Here is a 25,910-nt window from a genome sequence, read left to right as displayed (position 1 = left end):
GGTTTAGTTCAATTCCTGCTGATCTAATTACCCTAATTTAAAGGTGTAAAATAATTAGCTCCTAAGAGAAGTCATAGATAAGTTACAGTTAACAGGTCGATATAAAAGATACCATGCCCTACTTTCAGTAGTGTCTTTGGCGCAGTTTTAGTCCTTTTGTCATTGGTCACCATGTCACACGTAGGAAGGACGGCGAATTTGGGGCAGAAGTGCTGGTGCTCAGCGCTGCGCAGAGCGAGTTGTCCTTGAGCTCCCGGTTCAGCTGCCAGCTCAGAACAGTTGTCCCGCGTGGCTCCGACCTGCACCCCGCAACGGCCCTGCTGAGCGTACACCAACACGCTGGGCAAACACTGCTGCTAACGGGGCTTTGGCTCTCTCGCTGCCAAAAATCTGGTGTGCTGACAGCTCCTGCCATTGTTACAAACGGTGTTACCTCAGCGTGCTCAGAATACATCATGTTTAAGTAACTGGCAACAAACCGTAACCCCAGACACAGGGATGATAGTAGTGGGGACATGGGGGACAAGGAATTAGTAAATCTCACTTCTAAATACATGACAAAAAAGAGTGGAGGTAAAATGCTGAAAGCAGAGAGTGAGAAGTGTTGCTGGTGTTTATGCTGCTAGTATTGAACTCTCCTATTCATATTGCTAAATTCTGAACGCTACTTCCACCTTTTATTGTAAAACTACTAGTACAGAGTTTACTGTTTTGGTGCAAGTACTGAAGTCACAGCTGGGGACAGACTTAGAAGAACAAGGGGTGATGGTTTTAAACTAAAGGAGGGAGCTTCAGGCTGGACATGAGGAAGGAATTGTTGGCTCTGAGGGTGGTGAGAGCCTGGCCCAGGTTGCCCAGAGAGGTGGTGGATGAACCATCCCTGGAGACATCCCAGGCCAGGCTGGACGGGCTCTGAGCAACCTGAGCTGGTGACGATGTCCCTGTCATGGCAGGGGGGGACACTGGGGAGCTGGAAGGTCCCTCCAACCCAAACCGTTCTGTGATCAGTGAATGCATTAGCTCCTCTGGCCACAGCCACACGCTGGGAGCAGCTCCGCTCCCCAATCCTTTCCAGCCTCCCTTCTTCCCAGGGTATTTTCCCATTTCATAAAAATGTCTTCATGGCCTATGTTAATTCTCCACTTGTAGAAATGACTTCATAAAATAACAACAAAAAGCGCTCCGTTTCTGATAGGAGATGTCTAGACTGAGAGTAAAGAACACAATTTTTTGTTTTCAGGGGTAACCAGCGCCCATTACATCTCTGTCGTCCGGCCCCCCGGAATCCCCCGGGTGCGGCGGGTCGGCCCTGCCCGGTTCTGCCCGGCTCTTCCCGGCTCTTCCCGGCTCTTCCCGGCAGATGGTGCCGCCGAGCCGGCCCCGGCCCCGGGAATAAAGTCGGGAGAAGAAGCGGAGAAATGTGACCGAGATGGGGCAGTTGGTAGAGGGAGGAAACGGATAGGGAAAGGGGGGGGTGGAAAAAGAGAGAACAAAGAAATCGCGCTCCAGAAGGTGGCTGCACTCTGTAGTTTTGGGCTTTGTCTACCAGGGCTTGCAAAAGCACCACCTAATCCCGCGGCTCCCCTCCCATGCTGGAGGGAAGGCGGGATCCTGGGAGCCGGAGCGGGGGAACCGCGGGGCTGGGCGGCCGCGGAGCGGGGGTTCGGGGTTCCGGGGCTTCCAGCGGCCCCTGCCCGCGCTGCCCCCGCACACCCGGGGTTACTGAACCTTTCGAGCCACCAGCAAAACTAGCAAGATTTCAAAGTGAAATTCCGGAGGAAATTTAAAGAGCATCCGGATCCGGAGAAAGACAGAAAGAAAGAGGAAGGGAGAAATAAATCAAAACGTGGAGAGAATCTTGAGGCTGCCGAAGGAAGGACTGGAGAGAAAGAAGCTGACACCCAGGCAGAGATGGGGTAAGGCTGGCAGTTTATTATTCTTGAATTGCTTTTCTTATTCATGGCCGCTCAGCTCTTTTTAAGGTAATGGCAAAAGAAATGAAGGTTTTAAATTGCATTTTTTACAGATTGCAAGCTTTAAAGTTTAGACATGCCTTTTATTTCATGGGTTAGAAAGTAGGTAATTGCAAGTCTCTGCAACTTCTTTAAATAAACTTTAAATATGTAAGGGAAGCCTCTAGTGATCTATAGGTTGTGTGACTCCACACTGGGAGCCTGGGTGGGACGACTGGAGCTGGGATGTGTTCACAAACTTTTCCACAACTTAGAAATAAGGGATTTGTTTGGCTGTTGTGACTTTGGCATTCAGTAAAATGGATCCTGTTTGCATTTCTAAATGGATAAGTAGCTGATTGAAAATCCCTGATAATTTAGCTTATGTTCCCCCTCAGATTTTCCAAGAGTGAAATAATGCTGCATGGATGCGGCAGTGAATTTTGGCATGGTAAGAAGAGCTTAGTCTGGTATTTAATTTATGCCCTAGTTATAAGTCTCAATCATGTAACTTCAAGGACGTGGCGTGTTGTGAGTTTCTTGTGCAATAAACTCTGGCTGTTTGCACGCACAGTGGGTCGGGAAGAAGCCTGTCTGATCAGCTCCCTCCAAACCTGTGGGTTTGGCAATGCGAGAGAAATAAATAACATTCTTCAGGGCTTGTTTTCCTATTGCTGATTTTCCTCTTGGATTATCTAGATAAAGTTATAGAACAGTCCAACACAGATTCAAGAGGCAGAAAAAGTAGAAACAAAGAATCAAGAATGACAGCAGCGTGGATCTGGCAGAGTGTGTGCTGATCCAGGTTTGCTCAGAAAGTATCCCCGTTCCCCCACAGTCTACAAAGTTACTGTAAAACTCCTAAAACTGCCAGGAGGGGTTTAAGAAGCAGATAACTCGGGACTAGCACTTTATTAGAGTTAGCGGATGAACCCTTGGAGCGACCACAGCGACACCCGGCAGCTGTGTGGTTTCCTTGGAGGGTCACCAGCTCCCATGGAGAATGTTGAGACCGTGTCACTGTCTCGGTCTGCTTAGATTTCACTGTATAATTATAGTGGTGTAGTAGCAAAACTATTTTTAAGCCAGAGATGACATTTCCACCCCAAATTCCTTATTTCCACTTAACTCCTGAGATAAAAGTGTCTTTTTGCTTGTATGTTGATCACGTGGGGATATTGAGTAGCTTTCAGCAGTATTTAGATGACTCTGGATACAAAAGACATTGAAAGCATGTCAACTCTTGCATCACTTTCTGGCAGTTGATTTTAGTTAACTTATTTTTAAAGAAGGGATTCTGGTCTCATTTCTCCATCTTAGCCTTCTTTTAAACATCATGTTCTATTTTTCATGGCTAAATTCTCTGTGGACTCCTTTGGAACCATTGGGCTGTAGATATTAATGCATTAGCACTTCCTTTCTGAAGAGGACCGTTGTAAATAGTGCTTGATTCTGAGGGAAGGGGATTTAGTTAGGTGCTAGCTGAGTCTTCAATGGATGCTTATACTTCTGTGACTCTGCCGATTGCATTGCCAAATGTATGTGCAGGTAGATGCAACTTACTGGCTTCTCATTTGAACAGTATAGAGTTCACCCACTTGTCACGTATATCAAGCAAATTAATTCGCCCACTGTTATTTAGACTGTCATGCACTGACCTCTCTGCTGAACAGGCGATTTGAACTGGCCTTGTCGGAGCGGCTGCTGGTTCTGCTTTTGGAGCTCTGGCAAGGGCAGGTCGAAAATAGCAGCAGATTTTGGGGACTTGCTCTAGCGATGCTGAGCAGGAACCCATGGCTGGAGGTGCTGCGGGTCCCGGAGCTTGTACTGAAGATGCAGAATGTGTTGGAGGCGTGGAGCATTTTGAAATGTGCGTGTTATCTCCGCTTCTCCGGTTCTAATTATTACTAGACATATTTTCTGGAATGTGTAAAGAATGACTTAGCTGCAGTCTGGCTCGGCTGGGCTTTTTAACTTTAATTGCTGTACAGACTTCCAGCAGTGCTCTGTGTCTCAAAGAGCTGCTGCAGCTTAGTAGCAGAAGTAACAGTTGTCCCAGGAAGGTGAATGCACAGATTGTGTTGTAGACACCCAGCAGCACAGTGTTCAGCAGCCAGGATGCTCTGTAGATGGGGACTGGTTTCGAAAAAGAAAAAAAAACAACTCTCTCAGCTGTTTTGTGTCTTTAAATGCCCTTGATCCCCTGTCTCTGTGCCTGACCTTGCATGCCTGTCGCTGTTCCCCACGCTGATCCAACAGGAGCAGATTCAGCCAGGATTCCTTTGCTGCCCTTTATCTGCAGACAGGCCATGAGCAGCTGCTTTTCATTCCTGTGCTAAGCCCTGCCGGGTAATCTCTTGGGAGCTGGGGGAGGCAGAAGGGGAGAGCAGCAATGCTGCGGCTGCACTGTTCCACCTTTGTGGCTCTAGGGTACAAGTCTGGCCTCCTTCAGTCCCATCTGGACACTAGAAGCAGCTCTGTATTTTCCCCAAGGTGACATTACGCAGCAGAGAATAAAAGCAAAGCTGCAGTTAAGAGGGCTTGAAAACCTGCCTGGCGGTTACAACAAAGGGCTGGGAATCCGTCTTCCCAAACTTTGTTCCCAAAGCAGTTTTGCAGTTCCATGTCTAACACTCAGTGTCCTGGGGGCTTGCGCCCAAATTCTAGATAGGCAATGTCAAAGTGTGCTCTCTGCACCTGTTTCCAGTGAAGCGGGAGTTTCCATAGGCTCTGCAGGGAGTTAGACTCAGTCCTTGGCTCAGGGGAAGGGTTAGACTTTGGGGAGAAACGCAAAGGGAAAGAGATGAGCTTTGCCTGTCATTAACCCACACTTCTTCCCCAAACAGCACTGACACACAGGCAGCAGCTATTGAAGCTGCTGAGGGAAGATAAAAGGAAACAAAGACAGCAGTGGAGGAGGAGGAGGAGGAGATGGGTTCTCATGCCCTCTCTGTGCTCCAGTTCTGCCTTTTGAAATCCGGGGCTGTCTGTCTAAAACACATATTACCCCCTATCCATCCTCGCTCAGATGATCCGGACCGTGCTGCTCTGGGGGTTTGGCAGGAGCAGAGCCCTGACGCAGCTGCTCAGCCTTCCTGCTGACTCAGCATGGGGCTGGGCTGGGCGCCAGTGCCGAGCACCAACTCTTGGGGACTCTCACCTGCCCCTTTCTGCTCTGCACAAGCCACTCTGCAAACACCCAGCCGGCAAACCAGACCTTGCCAAGAGAAAGGGCTTTTGGGGACGGTTGCGGTGAGACCTGGGAAGTCCTGCTGGGGCTGGCAATGGGCCTGTTATCAGAGGATGGCTTCTTTTTTGGGGTGCTTGCTCATTGTGGCTGCGTATTGAGCCCAGCCACAGGACACTGTGCAAAAATAATGTTTGTAGGTGTCTGCGCTCTGAAGGGATCCTGCTGCTATCAGCAGGAACATTGCACCCAAAAGCCCTTCCCTGCCCTTGTGGCACAGTGCTGGTGTGCCTGTGGTCCACAGAAACAAGTGATTCTGCTGATCTGGTACTCTGGGATTCCTTGGAAGGTGTTTTTCGGTGTGGTTTTTAGATGAAGGGGGATCACAGACTGCCTCGATGCAGAGCAAAGTATTTGAAGTGATTATTCTCTCTGCTGCCAAGTGCAGAGATGCTCCTTTCTCTGACAAGTAAATGAATATCCCTGCAAAGAGGAGCTGCAGTGAGCGAGAGGATGTGCAGGCTGGGGAGCAGCGTGCGGACTTCGCAGAGATGCCCTTGGCTGAACCCCATCCAGCAGCACCAAGGCAAATGCAGTTAACGTGGGCCCCGCTCAGCCTCCCCAGCACCTTCCAGCTGCCTTAAGTGGCTAAAATACTTTATTTAAAACCTCAGACCTAGTCACTGTTTGCGTCCCTGGAGTGCTTTGAACTTAAACTCACCCACTGAATCTCTCTTAAAACTCTGGTCTTGTGTCTAGGTTTGAATGCTGTTTTTTTCTCACTTTGGAACTGAAAACGGGTGGAAACGTTAGTATAAATTTGGAGAATGGTGACTCTAAAAGCTTCCCCCTCCAGAGCAAACAGAAGGTTTCGTCTCTCTGGTCATGCAGCAAAGGGTGGGGGCAGGTGAGCAGGATGTGATAAGCAATTCAGTTAACTAAATGGGCATGTCACAGCCAGGCAGAAAGGGCTGTGAGGCGAGAATTACTGAGAACAGAAAAACAAGAGCATCTCAGTGGGAAAAATCTTCTGGATTGCACAGAAAATCTGAGAAGAACAAGGAAAAAACATAAGTCAAAAGCAGCTGTGCAGTCAGAAAGAGACCCCTCCCCAAGCCGGTGTAGAAGCTATTGAGCAAAGACATCGCTGGCTGCAAGAAAAGATCCAAAGCAAACAATAAAGCCCTGATTTCTTCCTCTCCCTCTCTCTTTTCAAAGTGGTCTGGCAGGAGGGCTGGGTTTTAGCAGCTGCCCTTAGGTTTAGGAACCTGCTGAAGAGAGAGCGAGCCTGTAACTGTCGAACAGGATTTTCCCAAAGAGGTGCTATTTGCATTGGAAATACCTCGAGAAGATAAAAGCAATAAAATACAGTTTCTCTGAGGACACTGTGCGGTCTGAGGGCCCCAACAGGCAGCTGAAGTTGGGGTAGGTAAAACGTGCTGCAAGGGACCGAATTGATGCCATCTGTGCTCCTTGGCACGGGGCAATGCTTCTCCAGGGCCTTGGCATCGTGTCCGTGCGTCCTGACTTGCCGAGGTCCCTCGTCCAGCCTTAGCAAACTCGGTCCCTTTGGCCTGTTCGGTCCATTGCTACTCTGCTGAGGCCATAAATTAAGAGGACAAATAATGATTTGCTTTCCTGGCAACGGTGGAAATCAGCAGCTATTCATTAGGAAATCAATCTGGATGCTGTAGAGATGGGAATAATGTAAGAACCAAGGTGGAAATGAGACCAGCATGCGCTTTTACATGTCGTCTTAATGACCACTGAGTCAGAGAGTCCAGGCAGTGAGCAAATCGGAAACGATTGATCCAAACTCTGTATTCACGTGTCCTCCACAAACAGTGACCTTCTTCAGCATCTCTGTAAGGAGAAGCCAAGAGAGGAGGCAGGTGGGTCTTTACTGAGCCAGCATCCTGGAGCCAGGTGCTTTGCTGATGTGGAGAACGCATTAGAATAGTTCGATCAGTTCAATCATCATTTCATTTTCAGCTGTTCGGTTTTGCTGGCAGCCTGCTGCTGGGATATTAGGGCATATTCACTGGGGACAAGTCATTTTTAAGCTAGCAGTGGGATGTGGGATATTGAATTTTGCCCTTTCCCCCTGGGCTGGGAACAAATGCTGACCTGGATCCTGTCCAGTTGCCATCAGGCGCTTGCTGATCATGTCTCTGTCTCAGCCAGATCTTTGTCCTTTTAGTCATTTGCTTTGGTTTTTCTTAATTATCTGCAAAGGACAACCCTGGGGGGATGTAAGTGGTTTTATTTACACATGCCCTTTTCACTGCTATGTTTGCATTGTTATGGGAACTCCCAGCTGGGAGCAGGAAAAGAAGTGTCAGCATTTAAGGATGTGTGGTGTATCCAGTGTATACACTTAAAGCACAGGGGAAAAGAGGGCTGTAACGGGAGAGAGAACAATTTGAATCTGAGGCACTTTCAGGACTATTTTTCAAAGCCCGGTAGTGGTTTTGTCCGGCCTGTGTCCCCACCTCGCTGATCCACTCCGCTGTGTCAAACCCTGCCGTGGTTCTTTGCTGCCAAAGGAACCGTGGAAAGGGTGAGGTAGAGCCATTTGCCATTTAATAAGCCATTCGTGTGTTCTTAGAGATGTGCCTGGACATTTGCAGACTTTCTTGCTTTTCTTCTCTCTTGGTTTGCATTTCTGCCTCCTCTTTCTGTCTGTTGTTTTGGTGTGCTCCACCACTTAGGCTGTAGGAGAGCTTTCATAGCATTTGCTTTAACCTTGTCAGACAAGTGAGTACTGAAGGGCAGGTTTCCAGGCTGCCCAGCATCCTCGACAATGAAATTCTACTAGCTGGGTACAATTTGTATTATTTGATGGATTTTAAACAAACAGAATGCTTTTTTTCTTTACACAACCGCTGCAAAAGGAGCACATTAATATCTCTGTGCTGTTCCCAAGCTGAGCATAGAGCTGTTGTTCAGCTTTACCTCCAGAGCTTAAGCAACCGCTTCCTAGAAAGCCCTGTCCCCGTGCCAGCCTGGCACGATGCTCAGGTAGTTGTGAGAAGGCAATAACGTGCTGGCCTCATAAAACAATCTCCAGTCACTGTGATTAGAGACAAAACAAGTTGGCAGCAACTGTTCCCATTTGCGGTGAGGAAAGGGGAGACGCGAAAGATCATTTCAGGAGATTCTGCAGATTTTGCTTCCCTGGGAGGGCGGCGGGTGCAGGGTTTCCCTCCTCGGCAGCAGGCAGGTGGGGTTGCCGACGTGCCCTGCTGCTGTTTGCTGTTTGCTGTTTGTTGGAAGCAAAGCACATCTGGTGTGACTGGCAGCCGGCCCATTCGGAGAGTCTGCGAGGCTTTCGCATGTGTAACTGGAAGGGATAGGTCTCTCGCAGACAGCGTGAAGCTTTCTTGCTCCGGGGAAGACCATAAGGCACGAACAAATGCATGAAGAGTGTTGAGACAGCAAGTGATTACGTGAGGCACAAAAAGTAGAGCACTCTTCTCCATCTATGCTGTCAGCGGTTAATGTTTCAGTGTACCCGAGACCTGGAAAAGAGCACGTGAGCCCAGGGGCTGTGTGGGGCGAGGGAGCAGCCAAACCAGCCTCAGGGGAGCAGAAAAAGCATCAGCTAATCCTCGTGAAGACCGGCTTTTCTCCTGTCTGACAGGCCTTCCAAGTGGCGTTTTATTTCCCGCTCCCGGTGCTCAGAAGGAAAGTGATGCTTGGTCAGGGGGCTGTTTGAAACATCACTTAGTCCGAAACTTGCTGCCGTCAGCAGGATGGTTTCCGTTGACTCTGGGTGCAGAGCTCGCTGCTGAGCCCAGGAATAGCTGCCCGGTGTGAGGGCTGATCTCAGAGGAGGGTTTTCCGTCATGCAACCAGCATCACATGTGTCTGACTGGAAACCCTAGAGCCTTCCCGGCTCCTCCGTGGCCCTCTCCCAACAGCCAGCCCCTGCTGCCAAAGGGATTTACTCCTGTTACACAGCTCATCCATTTATCTCCCATGACAGGGAAGAAAACTTGTTCAGTGATGAGAAATCATTACAAATTACAAGCTTTGCAAGTTTGGGACAGACAAAGCTCCTAAATGCTGCCTGGTTGATCGCTCTGTCTGTGCTCTGTGTGATAAATAACAGCTGACTTTTCCATCGCTAGGAAATGAATCACTGTGGAGGGAAAACCAAAAAGGAGGCTCAGTCCAGCTAGGAGACCTGAGAAAGAAGCTGTTGGAGGAGAGACGTGTACTAACTGCAGTGGCCTCTAGTCTGTCTTACCTTTACTAACAAATGTCAACGACTAGGTAATGTCCTTCCTCTGTTCTTTCTGACACGAGCCCAGAATTGGGGCTTAAGGTACAAAACCATCAGTTTCTCCCTGCTCTGTAGGTACTATGCCTCAAAGGATAAGCTGTGATCCATGTAAAAATTAGTATCTCTTAGTGCAGTCTGGAAAATTTGAATTTCATTTAGAAAACAGACTGTGGATGAGTAAAACCAGTCGGAGAGGATGCTGAGACAGCGCTGGTTTAGACCCTGGTGCAGTTTGCCTCTGGACAGGAGATCCAAGTCAGCGCTGTAAATTGGGAACAGGCTTGAAACCAGGAGGTAGCAGGGAGCCTTTTATTTCCGTCCTAAGTTCTGGTGATGGATTCAGAAAGCACCAGGTACCATTGTCTTTGGATTGATGGGAAGGTCTGCTCGTTGCAGCTGCGATGGCTTGGAATGAGGAAGAAAGAGAGATGTCTGGGTTTGGGGGCTTGCATGTGGCAGGATTGTGAGTGCACCTTGTTTGCAGCTGTCGTGGGGGCGTGGGATGTTTCCAGTCACATCAGGTTTCAGTGGGTTTGGGTACAGAGTATGGCAATGGAAGACCCCAAGCCCTGATGCACCTGGGCTGTTGTGTCACGGAAGCATTCCTTCCTGCCTCCTGACACGCTCAAGTTACATCCTGATGCCTGAGATTCAGCTCCTTATTTCAGCTCAGATATTACTGCTTACAAAACCAAGGCAGTGCTTGGTTCAGTGCTTTCTCGCAGCAGCTGCACATTGTGTGGTGAAGTGTTTCCTTTAATTCATTGTTAAGTGACTTGCTTTTAGTCCTGTGATGTGACCTCTCGCTGCAGGATGCGCTTCCCAGGCGTGAGTCAAGGGAGGAAGAGCTGTGCTGAGGGGAAGACGCTTTTTGTGCTCACATCCCAGACGCATCCTCCATCCATCCATTTCCCTAGAGCTCCAGCTTGGAGATATCCTATGAAGTACAAATAATACAGCAACCAGAGAAATCGTATACTGGTGAAGAAGAGGGCCAGGGATGTGCAGGGCTCCTGGAGAGAGCACAGAGAAGCCCAGAGATCTTGGAAAAGCAACTTGCAGGAATGCCGGAGAATTTGGGTTGTGACTCTCCTAATAAGAAGGGACAGTAGATCGTACGGGGGGAGCAGAGATGCTGTGTCCTTGTGGGCTGCAGCACTTTGCATCCAGTGTCTCAGATCCCTGGAGAGCAGGCGAATAGCAGAAGTGCTGCTGGTGGTGCATAATGCAACCCCGGTGCCAGGAAATCATGCGGTTCCCCCATTGCTCAGTTCCCCTCTGCCCTCACAGCCCCCTTTGTTTCTCTTGCAGGGAGCAGCCGATCTTCAGCACCAGGGCCCACGTTTTCCAGATCGACCCTGCCACCAAACGGAACTGGATCCCAGCCAGCAAGCACGCCCTGACCGTCTCCTATTTCTACGATGCCACGCGCAACGTGTACCGGATCATCAGTGTGGGGGGCACCAAGGTAGGGGACAAATGCTGACAGCATCACACAGCTTGACAGTGAGTTTTTTTTCCAGCCAAAACCTGTTGTGGAGCTGATGTTTTTGGTGTCAGGTTGGTCAGTTCCCCAGCGTGGGCTCTGTATCATCTTCCCTGCGGAGAATAGAAGGTAAAACTCCTGCTGCACTCAGTGTGTTTAGTGTTAGACACCGGAATCCCTGCTGATGAAAAATGTGCCCCAGGGTCTGGTGCCATCCCATCCCACTCTATTCTCAACTTCAGCATCCAAAATAGAAGTGTTTTTTGAGAGCCTGTGCTAAACTATCCCCTGTAGATGTAATGAAATCACAGACGGAGGGTGCAGGAGTCTCAGGCAGTCAGTTCGGTCACTTCCACAAAACACTATTAACTCTCCCTAAACTGTTCTTGATAGACTGACTTGTTCTTGAAGGCCTCTGATGGCAGAGATTCAGCAGTCTTCCCAGGCAGTTTATTTGGTTCCCCTGACTAGCAGAGTGTGTTTCGTAATACCTAGTCCTGACTGCTCTTTAAGCTTTTTTTTCTTACTTACCATGAAAATGGAGAACATTAGAAAGTTGTTCTGTCCCCAGAGACAGCGCTGCCTCTTACTTCTCTTCCAGCAATGGAGGAAGCTGATGATACTAAGCCTTTTTGTTTTTTTTTCTTTTTCAGTAGACACCATGATTTAGATTTTTTTGTGTCACAAAGCCATACTAGAAAGACTTTTGGTCATCAGAAGCCTAAACTGTTGTTTTAGAGATTAAAAGCCTGAGTTTTCTACCCCTAGTTCCTAAATGCATGGGGATTAGAGGGATCAATCACCCCACCACTCCAGGCTCTGACTCTGGTTGTTGCCTCTCTCTGCAGGCGATCATCAACAGCACTATCACCCCCAACATGACCTTCACAAAGACATCCCAGAAATTTGGACAATGGGCAGACAGCCGAGCCAACACCGTGTATGGCTTGGGCTTTGCATCGGAGCAACATCTCTCCCAGGTAACGCTGAAGCTGCTGGCAGGAACCTGCTCCGAGCAGGGGGAATGGCCCTGAGACCCTGGAGAAAAGACTTCAGAGACCTGATGTAATGCTGCTACCACTGTGCTAAAATCTAATGCAAGGTGCTAGGAAGAGCTTTAAAATAATATTGGCAGAGTGTTTTGAACATCACAAATGGACTTAGGGCTTCGGGCTCAATTTCCGTCATTGCAACTTAGTGAACTCCACAGCCCTGAGTGCCAGAATCGTGGGCAGGGGCAGGAATGGGCTATTCCCTGAATTTTATTATTAACTGAAGAGAATTAAAAACATGTTGAATGAAGCAGCAAAGGGAGGAGGAGTAATGCAGACATTAATTATAGTTCGTTCTGCATTCCGGCGTAGCACCAGAGTGACTTTTCCACTCTCCTCTAGTTTGCAGAGAAGTTCCAGGAGGTGAAAGAAGCGGCTCGTTTGGCGAGGGAGAAGTCCCAGGATAAAACAGAGCTGACCAATCCTGCCCTGAATATCACATCTCACCAGGTAACGCTCAGTGTGACAGTCACAGGCAAACAGCACGTGGGAGTGCACGTCGCCGGGTTGAAGATCACAGCAGGGAAGACGTGGCATTTCCAGCCATTTTTCTTCCTGTTCTGGGACTGCAGAAGGTTCTTCTCCAGGTGTCTCTGACAGGTGATGGTGCTGACCATGGAGGTCCATGAAAAGACAAACTGATTTCTTAGAGCTGGTGACTGAGGAGCCCTGGCCAGACTTTTTTCTCCCATATTTCCGATGTGGAAGAGAAGCTGTGCTGTGAGAATGGAAATTCCTTGTTCCCCTAGGAACTGTCCCCTATGGTAGAACTGTGTGCATGACAGCCAGTCATTCAATTTTCTTTCCCCCAGGAAACCAAGCCAGAAAGCTTAAGCCCATCACATATCGTTCTCACATGCCTTGCACTTGCAATTTTTACCTTTCTCCCTGTGTAGCTAAACCAACCCCAGCAGCAGCGGGATGCAGGGGAGCGGATAAGCCACGGAGAGCTCTAACCCTGCGTTTTCCCCTGGTGAAGCAGTTCAGTGCTGCTGGCAAAGTTGTGCTCCCAACTAGTTCACTCCAGAGGTGACTCTGCATTTCCCAGAGCTCCTGGCAGGAGGAGAGGAGCTGTGGGATGGAGGACGCTGCGTTCTCCGGGTTGAGTACAGATGGAGCAGCAGCAGAGGAGGAGGAGGGAGTGTGAACGGTACCTTGGCCTGCAGGGAAAAGAGGAGGAGGTGGAGGCGGTGGCGGTGGCTCTGCAGAGACTGGAAATGTCATGTGGGGTGCAGAAATGGGGAAAATCTGCCCGGCTTCTGGTTCCTGCTGACTCTAAGCCCCATCCTAATGAGTGGCAAATGAAGAAGGGAGTAGGGTAGAGAATTCATTGCAGAACCCAAGTTTTAGGTAGAAGACTCTGGTCATTTATAGTTGCCTGAGGCAGATTTGTGGCCAGCTGCAGCCACGAGAGCTCTCCTGGCCAGGAGGTGGAGTGTGGGAGGAGAGATACTCCTCTTATCCTCTTTACACCAGGGAGAACTCATCAGGTGCTACAACAGGACATGAAACACAGATCAGAGAAATGGCCTAAGGCTCCGGTCCTCCTTTCTTACCTGACTCAGCAGCATTAAAACTGCCACAATGGGAACCCATGCTCACTTTTCCCATTCAGCCTTATCTCTTGGTTGGACACGAGTATGCACAGCCCCTGCCTGCAGCCATCTGGCAGCCAGCGTGGGGACACGTGCGGTGTCCCCTGCCATGTGGGCACGCAGACCTTGTCCTGCCTTCCCCAGCCGGTGCATACATCAGCCCATCATCCCTTCTCCCGCTGTCCCACTCGCAGTCTCTGCATTAACAGAGCTTCAAAAATGAGTTTCATCCTTGAATAATTGATTGTGTTTCTGTTTGCAAGTGAGCAGAGAGCAGATCTGTCTCCTGAAATTAAATCAAGGCTCCCTCATTTTCTGCATTTGCACTAGTTTACTTAGGCTGAGGATTTTCAGAGCTGGGGAAATCCCAGGGTAGCTGCTCTTTTCTGTCCTCTAGGGCCTTTTAGGCCAATGTCCATCCCATTTAGCATCTCCATCACAGATTACATCACTGTGGATAACATAAGCAACAAAACAGTGTGGAACATCTTCAGCTGTTAACAGTTTCAGTTGGACTCACAGTAGCTCAACACACCAGAAGAGGAAACTTCTGCCCCTTCTCCCCCTCAGTTTCCCCACCTTGTGGCAAAGGCGAGACAGGGTTGTTTTGCAGATCTCACTTCTCAGTCACTCTCTGGAAGGCATCATGAAGCTGGTGGTCAATACATCTCCTGGCTCTATTTATAGATGTCAGCCGACTCCGAAGGCAGGTGGTTGTTTGAGTGCTACCTATGAACTCCCACAGGATCACCAGCCACCTGGTCACAGCCCCCAACTTGGGATCCCAGAGACTTATCACTCAGAGAATCTTTTTATAGCTCAGTTTGCCCGGTCAGTGCCAAGCTGCTTCCCTGCTGAGCGAGGAGACCGTGCAGACGGGGTGTTCTGGGAGCGGCCAGGGGATGTAAAATCTGGATATTATCTCTGCTCCGCTGTCAGTCCCCTGCAGCCCGAGAGGACGCGTTGTTTGTCTCTGCTAGCTCTGTGCATGGGAATCTGGAGCCATAGGGAAGGGTATACGTTGGTGCAGGGTCTGTGAGTTTCCTCTCACACCTTTCCCTCCCTTGAGACTAAAAAACGCTGTCCCGATGGCACCTGGTGTCCAAATTCAAGGTGCAAAAGCTGGACGTGTGACTGAACCCAGGTGGCTTGGCAGGTCTGTGTTTAGAGTTTATTAAGTCTTTCCACTGCTCTGATAACCAGCAAGAAAATCCTATTAAGAATTCAGCAAAACCCAGAAACAGCCGGCTTGAGCGGCTCGGGGTGTTGAGTGCGGCCGCGGGACTCGGGTTACCGGCTGTGACATCGCTGGCATTTCTCAAGGCGAAGCTGAGGGCCAGAGAATTCGGTACCTCCAGTAAAGAGGGTGCGTGCGAGCTGTGAGCCCACCTGCTTGGGGTGTTTGTGCGCTGGGATTGCTGCCCCAGCCAGGGGCGGGGAAAGGGAGCAGGGCAGCTACTGGAAGAGCTAAGCACTAACCCCCTGACCCAAGAGAAAGCCCTGTGTCTCCACAAGAGTCCTCGCTGTGCCATGACTGGTGCTGCTGAGCCAAACATGAGGATCTTTGCCTGCCCTTGTTGACAAGCCCAGTGCTACCTGGGAGTTGGGACTGAAAGCTGGAGTTTCTCACAGGAGTGCAGGGACTGAGAATTAGCTGTGAACGAGTTTGCAGAGACCTTGTGGCCACACCGATCACACAGTGTTATCACAAACCACCTTTTCCTCATCCCCCAGGTACTTCCCAGCCCCATCATCAGCTCCAATGGGCCAGGAGAAGATAAGCTATTCCGGAGCCAAAGTGCCGATGTTGAGATAACAACAGAGAAGGAGCGGCTGAAGAAGATGCTTTCAGAAGGGTGAGGCTGCCACAAGTGCTCTGTGCTCTGACTCCTCAGCCATTCTGCCAGGATTTGGTGCATGTCACTGTCATTCCAAATGCTTTTGACCCAAAGCTACTTCTTTAGGTAGCCAAGTAATGCCCCATGTGTGCTGCTGCTCAAACCCTCCTCCCCAGTAAAAAGTTATTCCAGCTTGAAGGTGAAATTGCTGTTCAGGCAGCGTGGGAAGGAGAATGCTTTGTGCCCGCAGCGGGGATGAGTCGATGCCAGTTATCTGCAGATCAGTAGTTGGTGAGACCTGAAGATGTTCACACTTTTCCAGCTGGCCCAGGGCTGCGTTTGTGTTAATTCCCCTGATTCCAGCGAAGTCCCTGCTGCTTCCGCTCTTTGTCTGTTCAAAAGACTCTGGGCTGGATTCTGCCGTGTGGCTCCTGTTGAGCTCCCAGCTGAACACTTAGAATATTTTTAATTCAAAAGCAAGTGTCCTTTGCTACCCTCTCCTGAGTCTGGAGCGGTAGGGTTTTATTCAAAGCAAACTCAGATGTAATAAGGACTTTTTTATTGGATTCACAGTCCCATATTGCAAAGCTTCTTTATAGTAGCTGTATGTCCCCCACCCCATTAATCTCACAGTGTGGTTTCTGCAGTTGCAAGCACACGTGGCCTCAAAGTCAAATGTTATCCAGGGACAGAGGAAAGAGATGCAGATTCAGGGCTGGAAGAAGCATTTAAATTTGGGAAGTGACATGAAAGCCAAACAGAAAACAGGGAGCTGCCCAGCACTTCCAAAAGCGCGGTTTCAGCACATTTTGGGATGGGCAGGGAGAAACCTTCACGCTCTTACACCCTCCTGTGCACCTCCCCTGTTCTCTCACACAGCTCGGTGAGCGAGGTCCAGTGGGAGGCTGAATTCTTCAGCCTCCAGGACAACAACAACAAGCTGGTGGCTGCTCTCCATGAAGCCAACGCCAACGTGGACCAGTGGAAGAAGCAGCTGGCTGCTTATCAGGAGGAGACGGAAACGCTGCGGCAGCGGGTGAGCACAGGGGCCCATACAGAGCAGGTCAGAGGAAGCCCTGTCCCAGAGCCATGTGCTGCCCTTGGCCCTGTTCTCCCATCCTGCATGGGCCTGGCAGAGAAAACATGTTGAGGAATAAGGCCATGTAACTAGGGAGCTCTCACACGAGCTCCTGTTTTCTGCAGAGCAAGTTGAGGGTGTGCTGAGACGCTGTGGATAAAGGGAGGAAACCAGAGCACAAAGTCAAATACCAGCTTCCCTTCACATTTTCTGGGGGTGATTCCCAGCTGCCAGCAATACTGAGAAAGGTCCGTGCCCTCCCTGAGCTGGGCAATCTTCTGCCCACTGACAGGAATGATGAAGATTGCTCTTTATGCTATAATTAGCTCAAATCCAAGCTGCAACATCATGAAACCCGGGTGGTGTGGTACAAACAAGCCCTTGTTTGGTTGGAATAATGGGATCTTTTGACCTACGTAATGTCAGAGAGGCCACAGATCAACTGAGGAGGCCTGTGGGCATCTACGCAGAGGAGTGGCAATCTCTGCCCGGGGATGTAAATGGAGCTGGATCCGGCCATCACTGTGGGCCGAAGGCTCATGTGCTTGATGTCAGCCAGTCGAGCTTTGCTGGTAGTGAAATCCTGCAGAGAAAGCAGAGGCAGAGTCTCTAGACTGAGTTTTGCTGCAGCATGGTCTAGGCAGAGCAGAAGGAGAGAATTTTTTCCTAACAGCCCCAGGGTGGGAGCTGCTACCCTGTTGTAAGCCTGGTTGGGTTTGCAAGGAACCCGAAATGTGACAGAGAATGACTGGGGGTGATAAGGTGTCAGGACATTCCTGTATCTCTGTGCTTCCTTCCATGTAGGTAGCAGAGCTGGAGTCACAGGGTGCTCATGATTCCTCCAGTGAGAACAACAAGGAAGAGCTGAGCCAAACCCTGGAGGAGCTGGAACTACTGATCAAGGCTAAAGACGAGGTAATACCCCACGAAGCAGAGTAAAGCCTGCAGCTGGGTGGCCTGTCAATCACCAACATGCTGTCTGTCATTCCAGCTTGTATGTGATCAGATAGCACCCTGTGCTGTTGTACAAGCTGCTGTGCGAGCCAGCAACCTCTGTGAGCCAGCGCAGCCCTCTCAGGACTCTTCTGCCCCAGAGAAGCAAAGCTGAGAGTAAAGCGCTGGGAGTTTCCCGTGCAAATAGCCTTGAGTGGAAAACCTCAGCCACGGCACAAACGTCAGGGCTGTGTCTCACCCCTTCCCCGCTCAGCCGTCGGCAGCTGCAGTCAGCTTCTAGTGCAGTAATTGCTTCTCACTTCCACTGCATTTAAATGAGTGATTTAAAGCAGAGCCTTAATTACAGAGGCAGTGAAGGAGGGGAGGTGTGGGGAGGCTCTCTGACTTGCACGTCTGCAGGCTCTGGTGGCCGCGCTTCAGTGGGGGTGTGGATGGAGCCTTGGGGTTGGAGCCACAAAGTGAGGATTGGAGAGCAGAGGTGTGTGGGGGTTGGCAGGTGTGTGGGGGTTGGTTGGGGTTGGTTGGGGCTCCCAATCCTTAGTGAGATCTCTCATCCCACTCCCCAGCCCACCCAGGCTAGAGGAAAACCACTGGAACAAGGGTGTGCAGAGGCTTTTGCCCAGCAACTGAGCAGGGACCCTGGCCCCAAGAGCCTGGGTGGGATCTGATCTGGAGCAGGGACACAGCAGGGAGCAGAGGACATTCAGACGGTCATCATGATTAGGGACTATTGCGGTTTAATCCCAGCCGGAAACTCTGTCCCACTAAAAACCAGGATAGGGACTAAGGGCTTAGAGAGAAGCAGCAGGTACAACAGAATTAGAAGGTTAGAAATGGAGGTTTTGAAATGGGGAGTTGAGTGCGGTTATGTGATCCTTGGAGAAAGAGAAGGGGCCTTGGTTGGGGTCTGTGGTGGGAGCTGGCCCCGATGGGATGGGGTGGCCCTGACGTGATGTTCTCGCTCCCTGTGTTTTAGGAGATTCAGATGTTAAAGAGCCAGAAATGTGGCCGATGGGAAGCGGAGGGCGAGCGTGAGGAGATGCTGCAGAAGCTGCAGGTAAGGATGGCAGATCTGGGACACCTCAGCACTCGAACTAGATGGATCCATCCCTGTTTCTCCTTCAAACAAAAGAGTGAATGCTGCAGAGCTGCTGTGCCTGTCTCTGCCCGTGGATGATGGGAACAGGTCCTTGCCTGTATCTCTGCCTTCTTCCACACTCCCCGTATCCCTCAGATATTTGACACGAGGCATGATTAGCTGGCAATAGCAAACCCAGCCTTCTTGTGCTCTCCTCCAGCACTCGCAGTAGCCCATGACGTGGGACTGTGGCAGGACTGGCGGTGTCCCTCGTCCCTCCGAGGTCTTGTGTGGGTGGCTGGGTGACCCGGGAGCAGAGCTCTGGCTCGGTCTGGCTGGCAGGAGGGATGCAAGCTGCTCCGCACCGCAGGGCGAGGACACAGATGGAGGCACAGTCTGTTGTGCAGTCTCTGGGGGCATTGCCTGTGTTTACCTCTGAGCTGCTGAATGTGCTGATGTGCTGTGGGGCTCATCCCATACACACGCACCACCTTTCATGGCAGAATAATATCTCCAAGCACCGTCAGACCTGGAGATGACAGGCGTGCGAGGAGATCTGCATTTATAGCTTATACGTGTGTGCTGGAGAGCTGCGGCTGGAGATAGGGATGTCCCTTGGTGAAAGAACGGTTGGAGGCCTGGGCTAGCTGGGTGTGGGCAGCCTGGCCCAGGGCTGGTTTGTGGAGATAAGGGTGGTGTAAGCAGTGTCTGTTAGTGCTGGGAGAGCCACCTCACTGTCCTCGTGTCCTTTGGCAGGAGCTGGAGACACGCAACGCAGAGCTGGAGCGGCGCCTTCACCTGGCCGAGCAGACGCTGGCAGAGACCCTGGCTGAGAGGGAGAAGATCCAGAATGAGGTCACCAAGGTGGCAGAGATAATGGATGTGAAGATATTCGAGCTCAGTGAGATCCGGCAAGGACTAGCCAAGCTGGTGGAGAGCAACTGAGCAGCAGCACGTTCCAAGGAGACACCTCCAGAGGAAGGGACCCAAGCTGGGACTGGGTCACTGACAGCGATTACAGTCACAGAACAGCCTCAAGACCCATTTGGGCAGGTTACGCCAACATACCAGCAGCTGCCTGGACGGTGTGAGACCAGCCGCAGCCACGTGCTGCCCGCTGAGCGCCCGGACAGCGGGCAGAGGGGACCTGAGCTCCCCAGTCCTCCACAGGGAGCATCTACACGTCACAGTCAGACCTCTCTGGACCCTGCCGTGGCTGTGGCACGGTCCAGGCAGCAGCTGTCCCTGCGCTGCCGTCCCAGCCTCCCCACCACACTGTGTCTCCAATATTTTTACGGTTTTCTAGGGGAAGGGGCTGAGCAGCCTTCGTGTTTTTTCAGTAGTTTTTTAGGAAACCACTTGCCTTTTGCAAATAAGCTGCCTGTTTCCCCACCTAGGGAGGGAGGGAGACGTTCTAGCACACCAAGGACAACAGTTCCTCCTTTTCCTCTTCCCAACCCTAATGATATCGTGTCTTTCCAACAGGATCCATTAGCACTGGTCACTGTCAGGAGCTTCCAGAGGCAGCAACATCCCTGCTGCAGAGAGGGCACTTGTCTGCCCACGTGTCCTTTCACTGTTCAGTCACGTCCTCCAGAGAGAACAGAACTGCAGGTTTTAAAGCTCTTACTGTGTAACCCAGTGGGATTTAATGACTTGTTAAAACTTTAAGCTGAGAAGAGTAGAGGCTTGGTTGGGAAAGGGGCATTTGAGAAATGGGCCATACCTAAGGGGATGGCCAACGAACTGCTAGATTGGCGTCTCTCCTGGCCTCCAAGGGCTGCAGTTAATTGAAATTAAATGGAGCAAATAGCAGTTGCTCTTGGTTTTCTCTTTTTTTTTTCTTCTTTCTTTATTTGTTAATTGGGAAACAGTCCACAGAGGTGTCCTGCTCTGTGTCAGCCGAGCGGCATTCCCAGAGGAGGGGACGGGTCCCAGCTTGCCGCGCTTGGCCGGATTAAACGAGAACCGGAGGCGTTTGGAGCACGCTGGGACCGGTGCCCCACAGGGCCTGTGGGAAGTTTGTTGAGTTGTCATAGATGTTGTCTAGTACCAGGAATTGAACAGGACCTGAGGGAGGCACCGCAGAAACCTGGAAAGCTGTGTCCCCCCGCAGCACCCGCTGCACCCCTGTAGTTAGCTAGAAGCATGCTTAGCCCTGTGCTGAATGACGAGCAGTGTCTGTGTAGAAGTAGTTAGTCACCTTACAGGAGTGTCGATGGATTTGGATTTTATTGGTTTGTTATTTTTATTTTTGCCCTCTTTGCCACTATAAGTTAGGCAAAGACAGGAACACCTTGCAGGTCTGCGGAAACTCTGGCACTTATTAAGCGCCGTCTGCCAAGTACCAAGCTCTCCACACGCCGCCAGCCCTCGGCAGAGCTGTGGGACGTGATGCGGCTCCTCGGGGCCGCCTCTTCTCCCCCTCGCCCGGTGACCACGGGAGGAACCCACCGTTCCACGCGCTGCCTGCGAGTCCGAGCAGGATGAGCTCTGGCACCTCGGGAACCTGCTGGTGACTGTTCTTGTCTGGGCAAAGCTCTTCACTCTCCCAGGGCTGGGGAGGAAGCATCGAGATTTCCAGACCTGCACAGCCAGGGAAGGACTTTGCTGTTTGAGGGTTGGGTGGGGTTTTTTGTTGCTTTTTACTTCTTTTTTTTTTTTTTTTTTTTTTTGCATGAAGTGTTCTCACGACTGTATGAGCCTGGAGCTACTGTAGTAATATTTGTTTCAGGGTATTTAAGAAGGGAAGGAAGTAATTGGGTGGCAAAAATTTCTAGGGACTTGTTTACCACCCCATGCCAGTGTCCATATTTTATTCCTACAGGAGCAGCCTTCTTTTGAAATAGAAATCAGCTCCAAGAAAGGTGTGTTTGGTTTGCATCTCCGTCACTGTGATATGGAGGGAGGAGGGTGGGATTTGGGATGATGGAAGAAACTGAACAAATATTTCTGATGTTCTGTACCGGTCCTTTCTCACACTTCTGTGGCTGTGACCCACAAGGCAGAGATGGGTTTGGATCTATAAATTCTGGCAGATCAGACCATTTTGGAGCCGCGTGTTTTGGCCAGTGCCCGGGTTGTGTTGCTCCTTGCCGGGGGCTGACCGGAGCTGTGTGCGCCGCGCCTGCGTGAATCATCCCTCCCCCGAGAGGCCACGTTCGGACCGTTCCCAAAATTGGAGAGGGAGGACTTGGGTCAGGCTGCTGCACATCCCAGCAGGGCAGATGCGAGCTGCAGCGCGGCGCTCAGCGGAGACGGCAGCCGTGACGGCTCACGGCGCCGCCCAGGACCGGCCCTGACCTGCGTCAGGCAGCAGGAGAGCCTCAGACCCAGCTTTTATGCTATTGAAGCCTCTTCTCATCGCTTATGTATTTTATATCCTCAAAGCACAATCTGGCATCACTGGAGAGCTTCACTTAGACCTGCAGCAAAGACAGTTGGCCCATTGACAGTTTAGGTTGAGTGCAAGAAGGTCTGCGAGTCATGCAAGAAGGTCTGCGAGTCATGCAAGAAGGACTGTGAGTTATGCAACAAGTCACAAATATAAGGAAACCTGCTGCGCAGCTTTGCTCTTCCATTGTCAGGAATCGGGAACAGAAGCCATTTTCCTTCACGCTTTTCCCCACAGGTGCTGGTCGCAATACTCTTCCTTGCCAGAATAATCTGAATAGCGGCTTTTTGATTAGATCTGTCCTGTGCTCGGCATTTGTTCCAAGTCTTTTATTGAGGGCAGTGTGATGGATGGTTGCGCGAGGCACTTGCCGTTGCCGTCTTCCCCTCTTCTAAACTAATGAAAATTCATTCATCACCAGCTATTTCCACAAATACCCTAAATGTGCAGTTAGCAACGAGACAACCCTCCTGTAGAGGGGATAGCAGCAAAGGTCTAATTCCCTCTGCCCCACTCCAGCAAGCATTTTGAAAGGACTTCAGTTGTGTCTCAGAACAGCAGCTCTAACACATCCCCACCATCCACTTTCCAACCCTCGCCCCTTCCCTGTTTATGCTTCTCGTGCTTCAAAAGGAGAAAATCTTGTGTTACAAAAGCCAGGCTGCAGTTTTATGTTTGTGGCTGTCTCATAATAACAATTACTGTCAGCAGCGAACTAACAGCGGCTTCCTTGCCGGAGGAGAAATGCTACTGATTGCAGGTACCTTGAGAGACCTAATTCTTTTGGCAAATGAGGATCTTAATTATTCATAGACAACCCAGACAGAACATTAATAAAGGGAACATGGGGAAAATGGCTCATGTATGAGATCAGGAGGAACAAATAAAAAATCTTGTGACCTTCCCCTCTTTGCACAATGTTCTGATGCAAGGTGGGGTTCTCTGCTCTGCATCCAGACCTGAGACAACGTCCCTCTGACCAGCTCAGCAAGACGAAATGGAGCTTTGCTTTTATAGGACATGCTGATAATAGAGCCTCAGGAAAACAGGATGTGTTTAATGCAAACCCCATCCAACAGATGCCAATCCCAGCCCTCCAGGCTGAGCAGGAACACAAATCCAGGCCAGGTCCAGAGCTGACCTGGCAGCAAACCCCCGCACCTCGCCAGCCTGCGGTTCCTCCTCCACAAAGCACAGAATTACCCTCCCTGAAGGACTGTTGGACTGAAATTACCAACATCTCCAAGGTGCCTGGAGAGCCAGGAGGAGAACAGACCAGCACAGCCCAGGCTGGTTGATGCCCTGACTCCACTGAGTGATTTGAAACAGGAGGTAAAAATCATTCTCTTCTCAGAAAGCTGCTGCAGAGCCCCCTGGTAATATGTGGTTTGTTGTTAGGCAGCCTCACATCAAAGTTACTTAACAGATTGTCTTTGATATCTGTATTGTTGGGAGAACACACTGAAGCAAGTTCTTGATGGAGGGAAAGCAACCAGGCACTTTGTTTTACATCTCCAAAGCATCCAACCTAGGGCAGTCTGTAATTAAATAGCACCATTAATGAAAAATAGGTGACCTAACCCTTTTGAGCTCCTGCATCTGGGCTGCAGAGATCAGCTGCTCTGTTACTCAGAGGATCGGTTATTTTTAGTTCCGAAATGGTCTGTTTACACTTGACAGCACAGGCAAACGTACTTTGGGAGCACAACACCCCCCACACGCACACGCTGGAAGACAATTTCTGCGTGCACCAGAGAAGGCAATTAAATGTGTGTTTTGGAAAATGGCCATGAACACATAATAAAGCCCCCCAAATCCAATGAGGTTCACAGTCCCGTTTCCCAGAGTAATTTATAATTATTATTGTTATTAGATTTTGGTGTGTAAAGGCAGCTTCTGCTCCGAGGGAAAAGAACAGGAGCTACAGCACTAATCATCTCCACACAAGGTCCTGCCTCCTCCATCAGCTTCTCTCCATCCTACCAAAAAAGCAGCAGCTGGAATAACGCTGGAAATGAGACATTTGTGGTAAGAGCGAACGACATTCTGGACACAAGAGCAGCCGCAGCAACAGGTAACGCGCGGGAGCAGCATTTGCTGCACCATTTGCAGCCCCTCTGCTGAGCACAAACCCTGAAAGTGACGGTCGAAGGTACCAAATTCAGTTTCCTCGGGTGCCACTGTCCCCATGGCATCGCCTCTGTCCCCGTGGTGTGCAGGGAAGGGCTCTGCAGCCGGCAGCACTGGCTGTTCCAGGGGTTCTGTCTGCTCTGTAGGTCACCAGGACTTGTACAGCCTGCCCCCAATGGGAATTGTCACCCCAGCACTCCTCCTCACCCCGTTGCTGGCTTATTTTTCCCAAGGGCTGGTAGACAACAAGCAAGAGTCGATGCTGAATATCATCTCTGCCTTCTGTTTCCACCCATGCTGGGCTAACAGGGTTTCAAATCGCAGCAGGCAACAGAGAATATTTCACTCTGGCCTTACTCACTGGAGATATTAAAGTCCAGACCTTGTTATGGGTAGATGAAAACAGTGTCTGAGCCTGGAGATGGGTGACATGAGTGCCACCTCTTCTGCGGTCTCAACATGGGCTCAGGAATTCAGTAATGATACTGGTGAAGGGATGGGGACGAGCTGCTGCAACAGGCGGGTGCTGCGCTCACAGCTGCTGTTTCAAGGCTGGAGCAGAGTCTTCTGCTCCCTGACAACTGCTCTCCCTGCCAGGGTGACGGGAATCCAAGCGAGTCACGCAGGGATGGGTTCCCAGGAGACACAGCTGCTGCAGGGAGCGGGGATGGGTATGAATGAAACAGCCAGCAAGGAGGTTTTGTTAGCATGGAGGGAAAATAATATCCAGGTATGCCTTTGCTCTGTCCCCTTTTCGGAGTCCTGGGAGGAACTGGGGGAGTTATGGTGTCAAGCATGTCGTACCAAGAGTGAAAAAACGTCTGAGCAGCTGCAGTCGAGCCCTAAATGAGGGTGTGTCATGGATGAGGAGTTTAATCAGCAAAAACTGGCAGGGAAGAGCTTTAAGGTGCAGCAGGGAAGGTGAAGATTCAACAAAAACCTGCGCTCCAATGCAGCACCGTTGTCTCAGCAGAGACAAATCAAAAGCCCAGCCCAAATATCCCAGACTGTTTCATTGCAGCTGCCTTTTCTTCACTGTAGAGATCCAGAGCAGCACCCAGAGATGAAGAGGGTGCCAGACCTGAAGGTGACCGCTGTGTTACCAAACCTGTCCCCACTTGCCACATTTCTTTGTTCAGCAGAACCCCAGTTAATCAAATACTGTGTATCTCACCTAGAGGATGCCAGCCTCTCCCTGCCAAACTTCTGGGAAGTGCTCCTCAGAGATGTTTGTTCTTCTTTAAGATGGGCAGAGATGGGGGGAAACACTCCAGGAATAGAAAAATATTTCCTTAAACACACCCAAAGCCTCGGTACGTGCCTACAGACCCATCGGTGTCAAAGCCAGAGGGAATTGCCCTGCAAGGTGGGGGAGCATCTTCCTGCTGAGCCTCTCGGAGCTGCAGGGCCGGGTGATGGTTTCGCACCCAGGAGGATGAGGATGCGGATGGGGATGAGGATGGGGACGGCTGGCAGGATGCAGGACTGTCCCTCCTGCACAGCCCCCGTGCCAGTGCTGCATTCAGCAGCCATGCACGGTCCCGGTGAGCGAAGCAGCGATGGGAGATGCTGCACTGAGGAGTTTCCATGGCAACGCAGGCAGCGAACCCCAGAGCTGGGGCTGAAGGAGGGGAGGAAGGCACAGGGCAATGGGCGTGCTGGGGCGCAGAAAAGCAGCCGCGTTCAGGCCAGTTCTTGCCCAGCGCAGACTGGGAAGCGTGCGAGCGCCTGCTGGGGGGACGGGCGGGCAGAGCCGCACGCAGCAGAACGCGGTTTTACAGCAGAGATGCGATATAGGCTGTGGTGAGAAGGAGGTGTTCTAGGGGATCTCAAAGGTTTCTGACAACACATAGACACCCCAGAATGGAATATTCTACT

General features: G+C 50.7%; 1 protein-coding gene across 1 annotated transcript; it reads left to right on the top strand.

Annotated features, from left to right (window-relative positions):
- The first annotated feature begins 1,432 nt into the window (after positions 1–1,432).
- Positions 1,433–20,323, top strand: HOMER3 (homer scaffold protein 3). Its single transcript, XM_082072107.1, has 9 exons — positions 1,433–1,916; positions 10,739–10,895; positions 11,762–11,893; positions 12,308–12,415; positions 15,295–15,416; positions 16,278–16,434; positions 17,281–17,391; positions 18,407–18,487; positions 19,265–20,323. Exons 1-9 carry the CDS (start codon positions 1,912–1,914, stop codon positions 19,451–19,453), a joined length of 1,062 nt encoding a protein of 353 aa, XP_081928233.1. The 5' UTR covers positions 1,433–1,911; the 3' UTR covers positions 19,454–20,323.
- Positions 20,324–25,910: the final 5,587 nt, after the last annotated feature.

Source organism: Streptopelia decaocto (assembly GCF_964273445.1).
Source record: "Streptopelia decaocto genome assembly, chromosome: 24".
Classification (NCBI taxonomy): Eukaryota; Metazoa; Chordata; class Aves; order Columbiformes; family Columbidae; genus Streptopelia; species Streptopelia decaocto.
The sequence above is the reverse complement of the archived record's forward strand: the minus strand, read 5'-3'. Positions and strand labels throughout refer to the sequence as shown.

Excerpts from the sequence above, each read along its gene's own strand:
- HOMER3 (XM_082072107.1), top strand. Across the intron at positions 11,894-12,307 it reads CGGAGCAACATCTCTCCCAG|TTTGCAGAGAAGTTCCAGGA; the intron begins GTAACGCTGAAG and ends ACTCTCCTCTAG. Across the intron at positions 15,417-16,277 it reads AAGAAGATGCTTTCAGAAGG|CTCGGTGAGCGAGGTCCAGT; the intron begins GTGAGGCTGCCA and ends TCTCTCACACAG.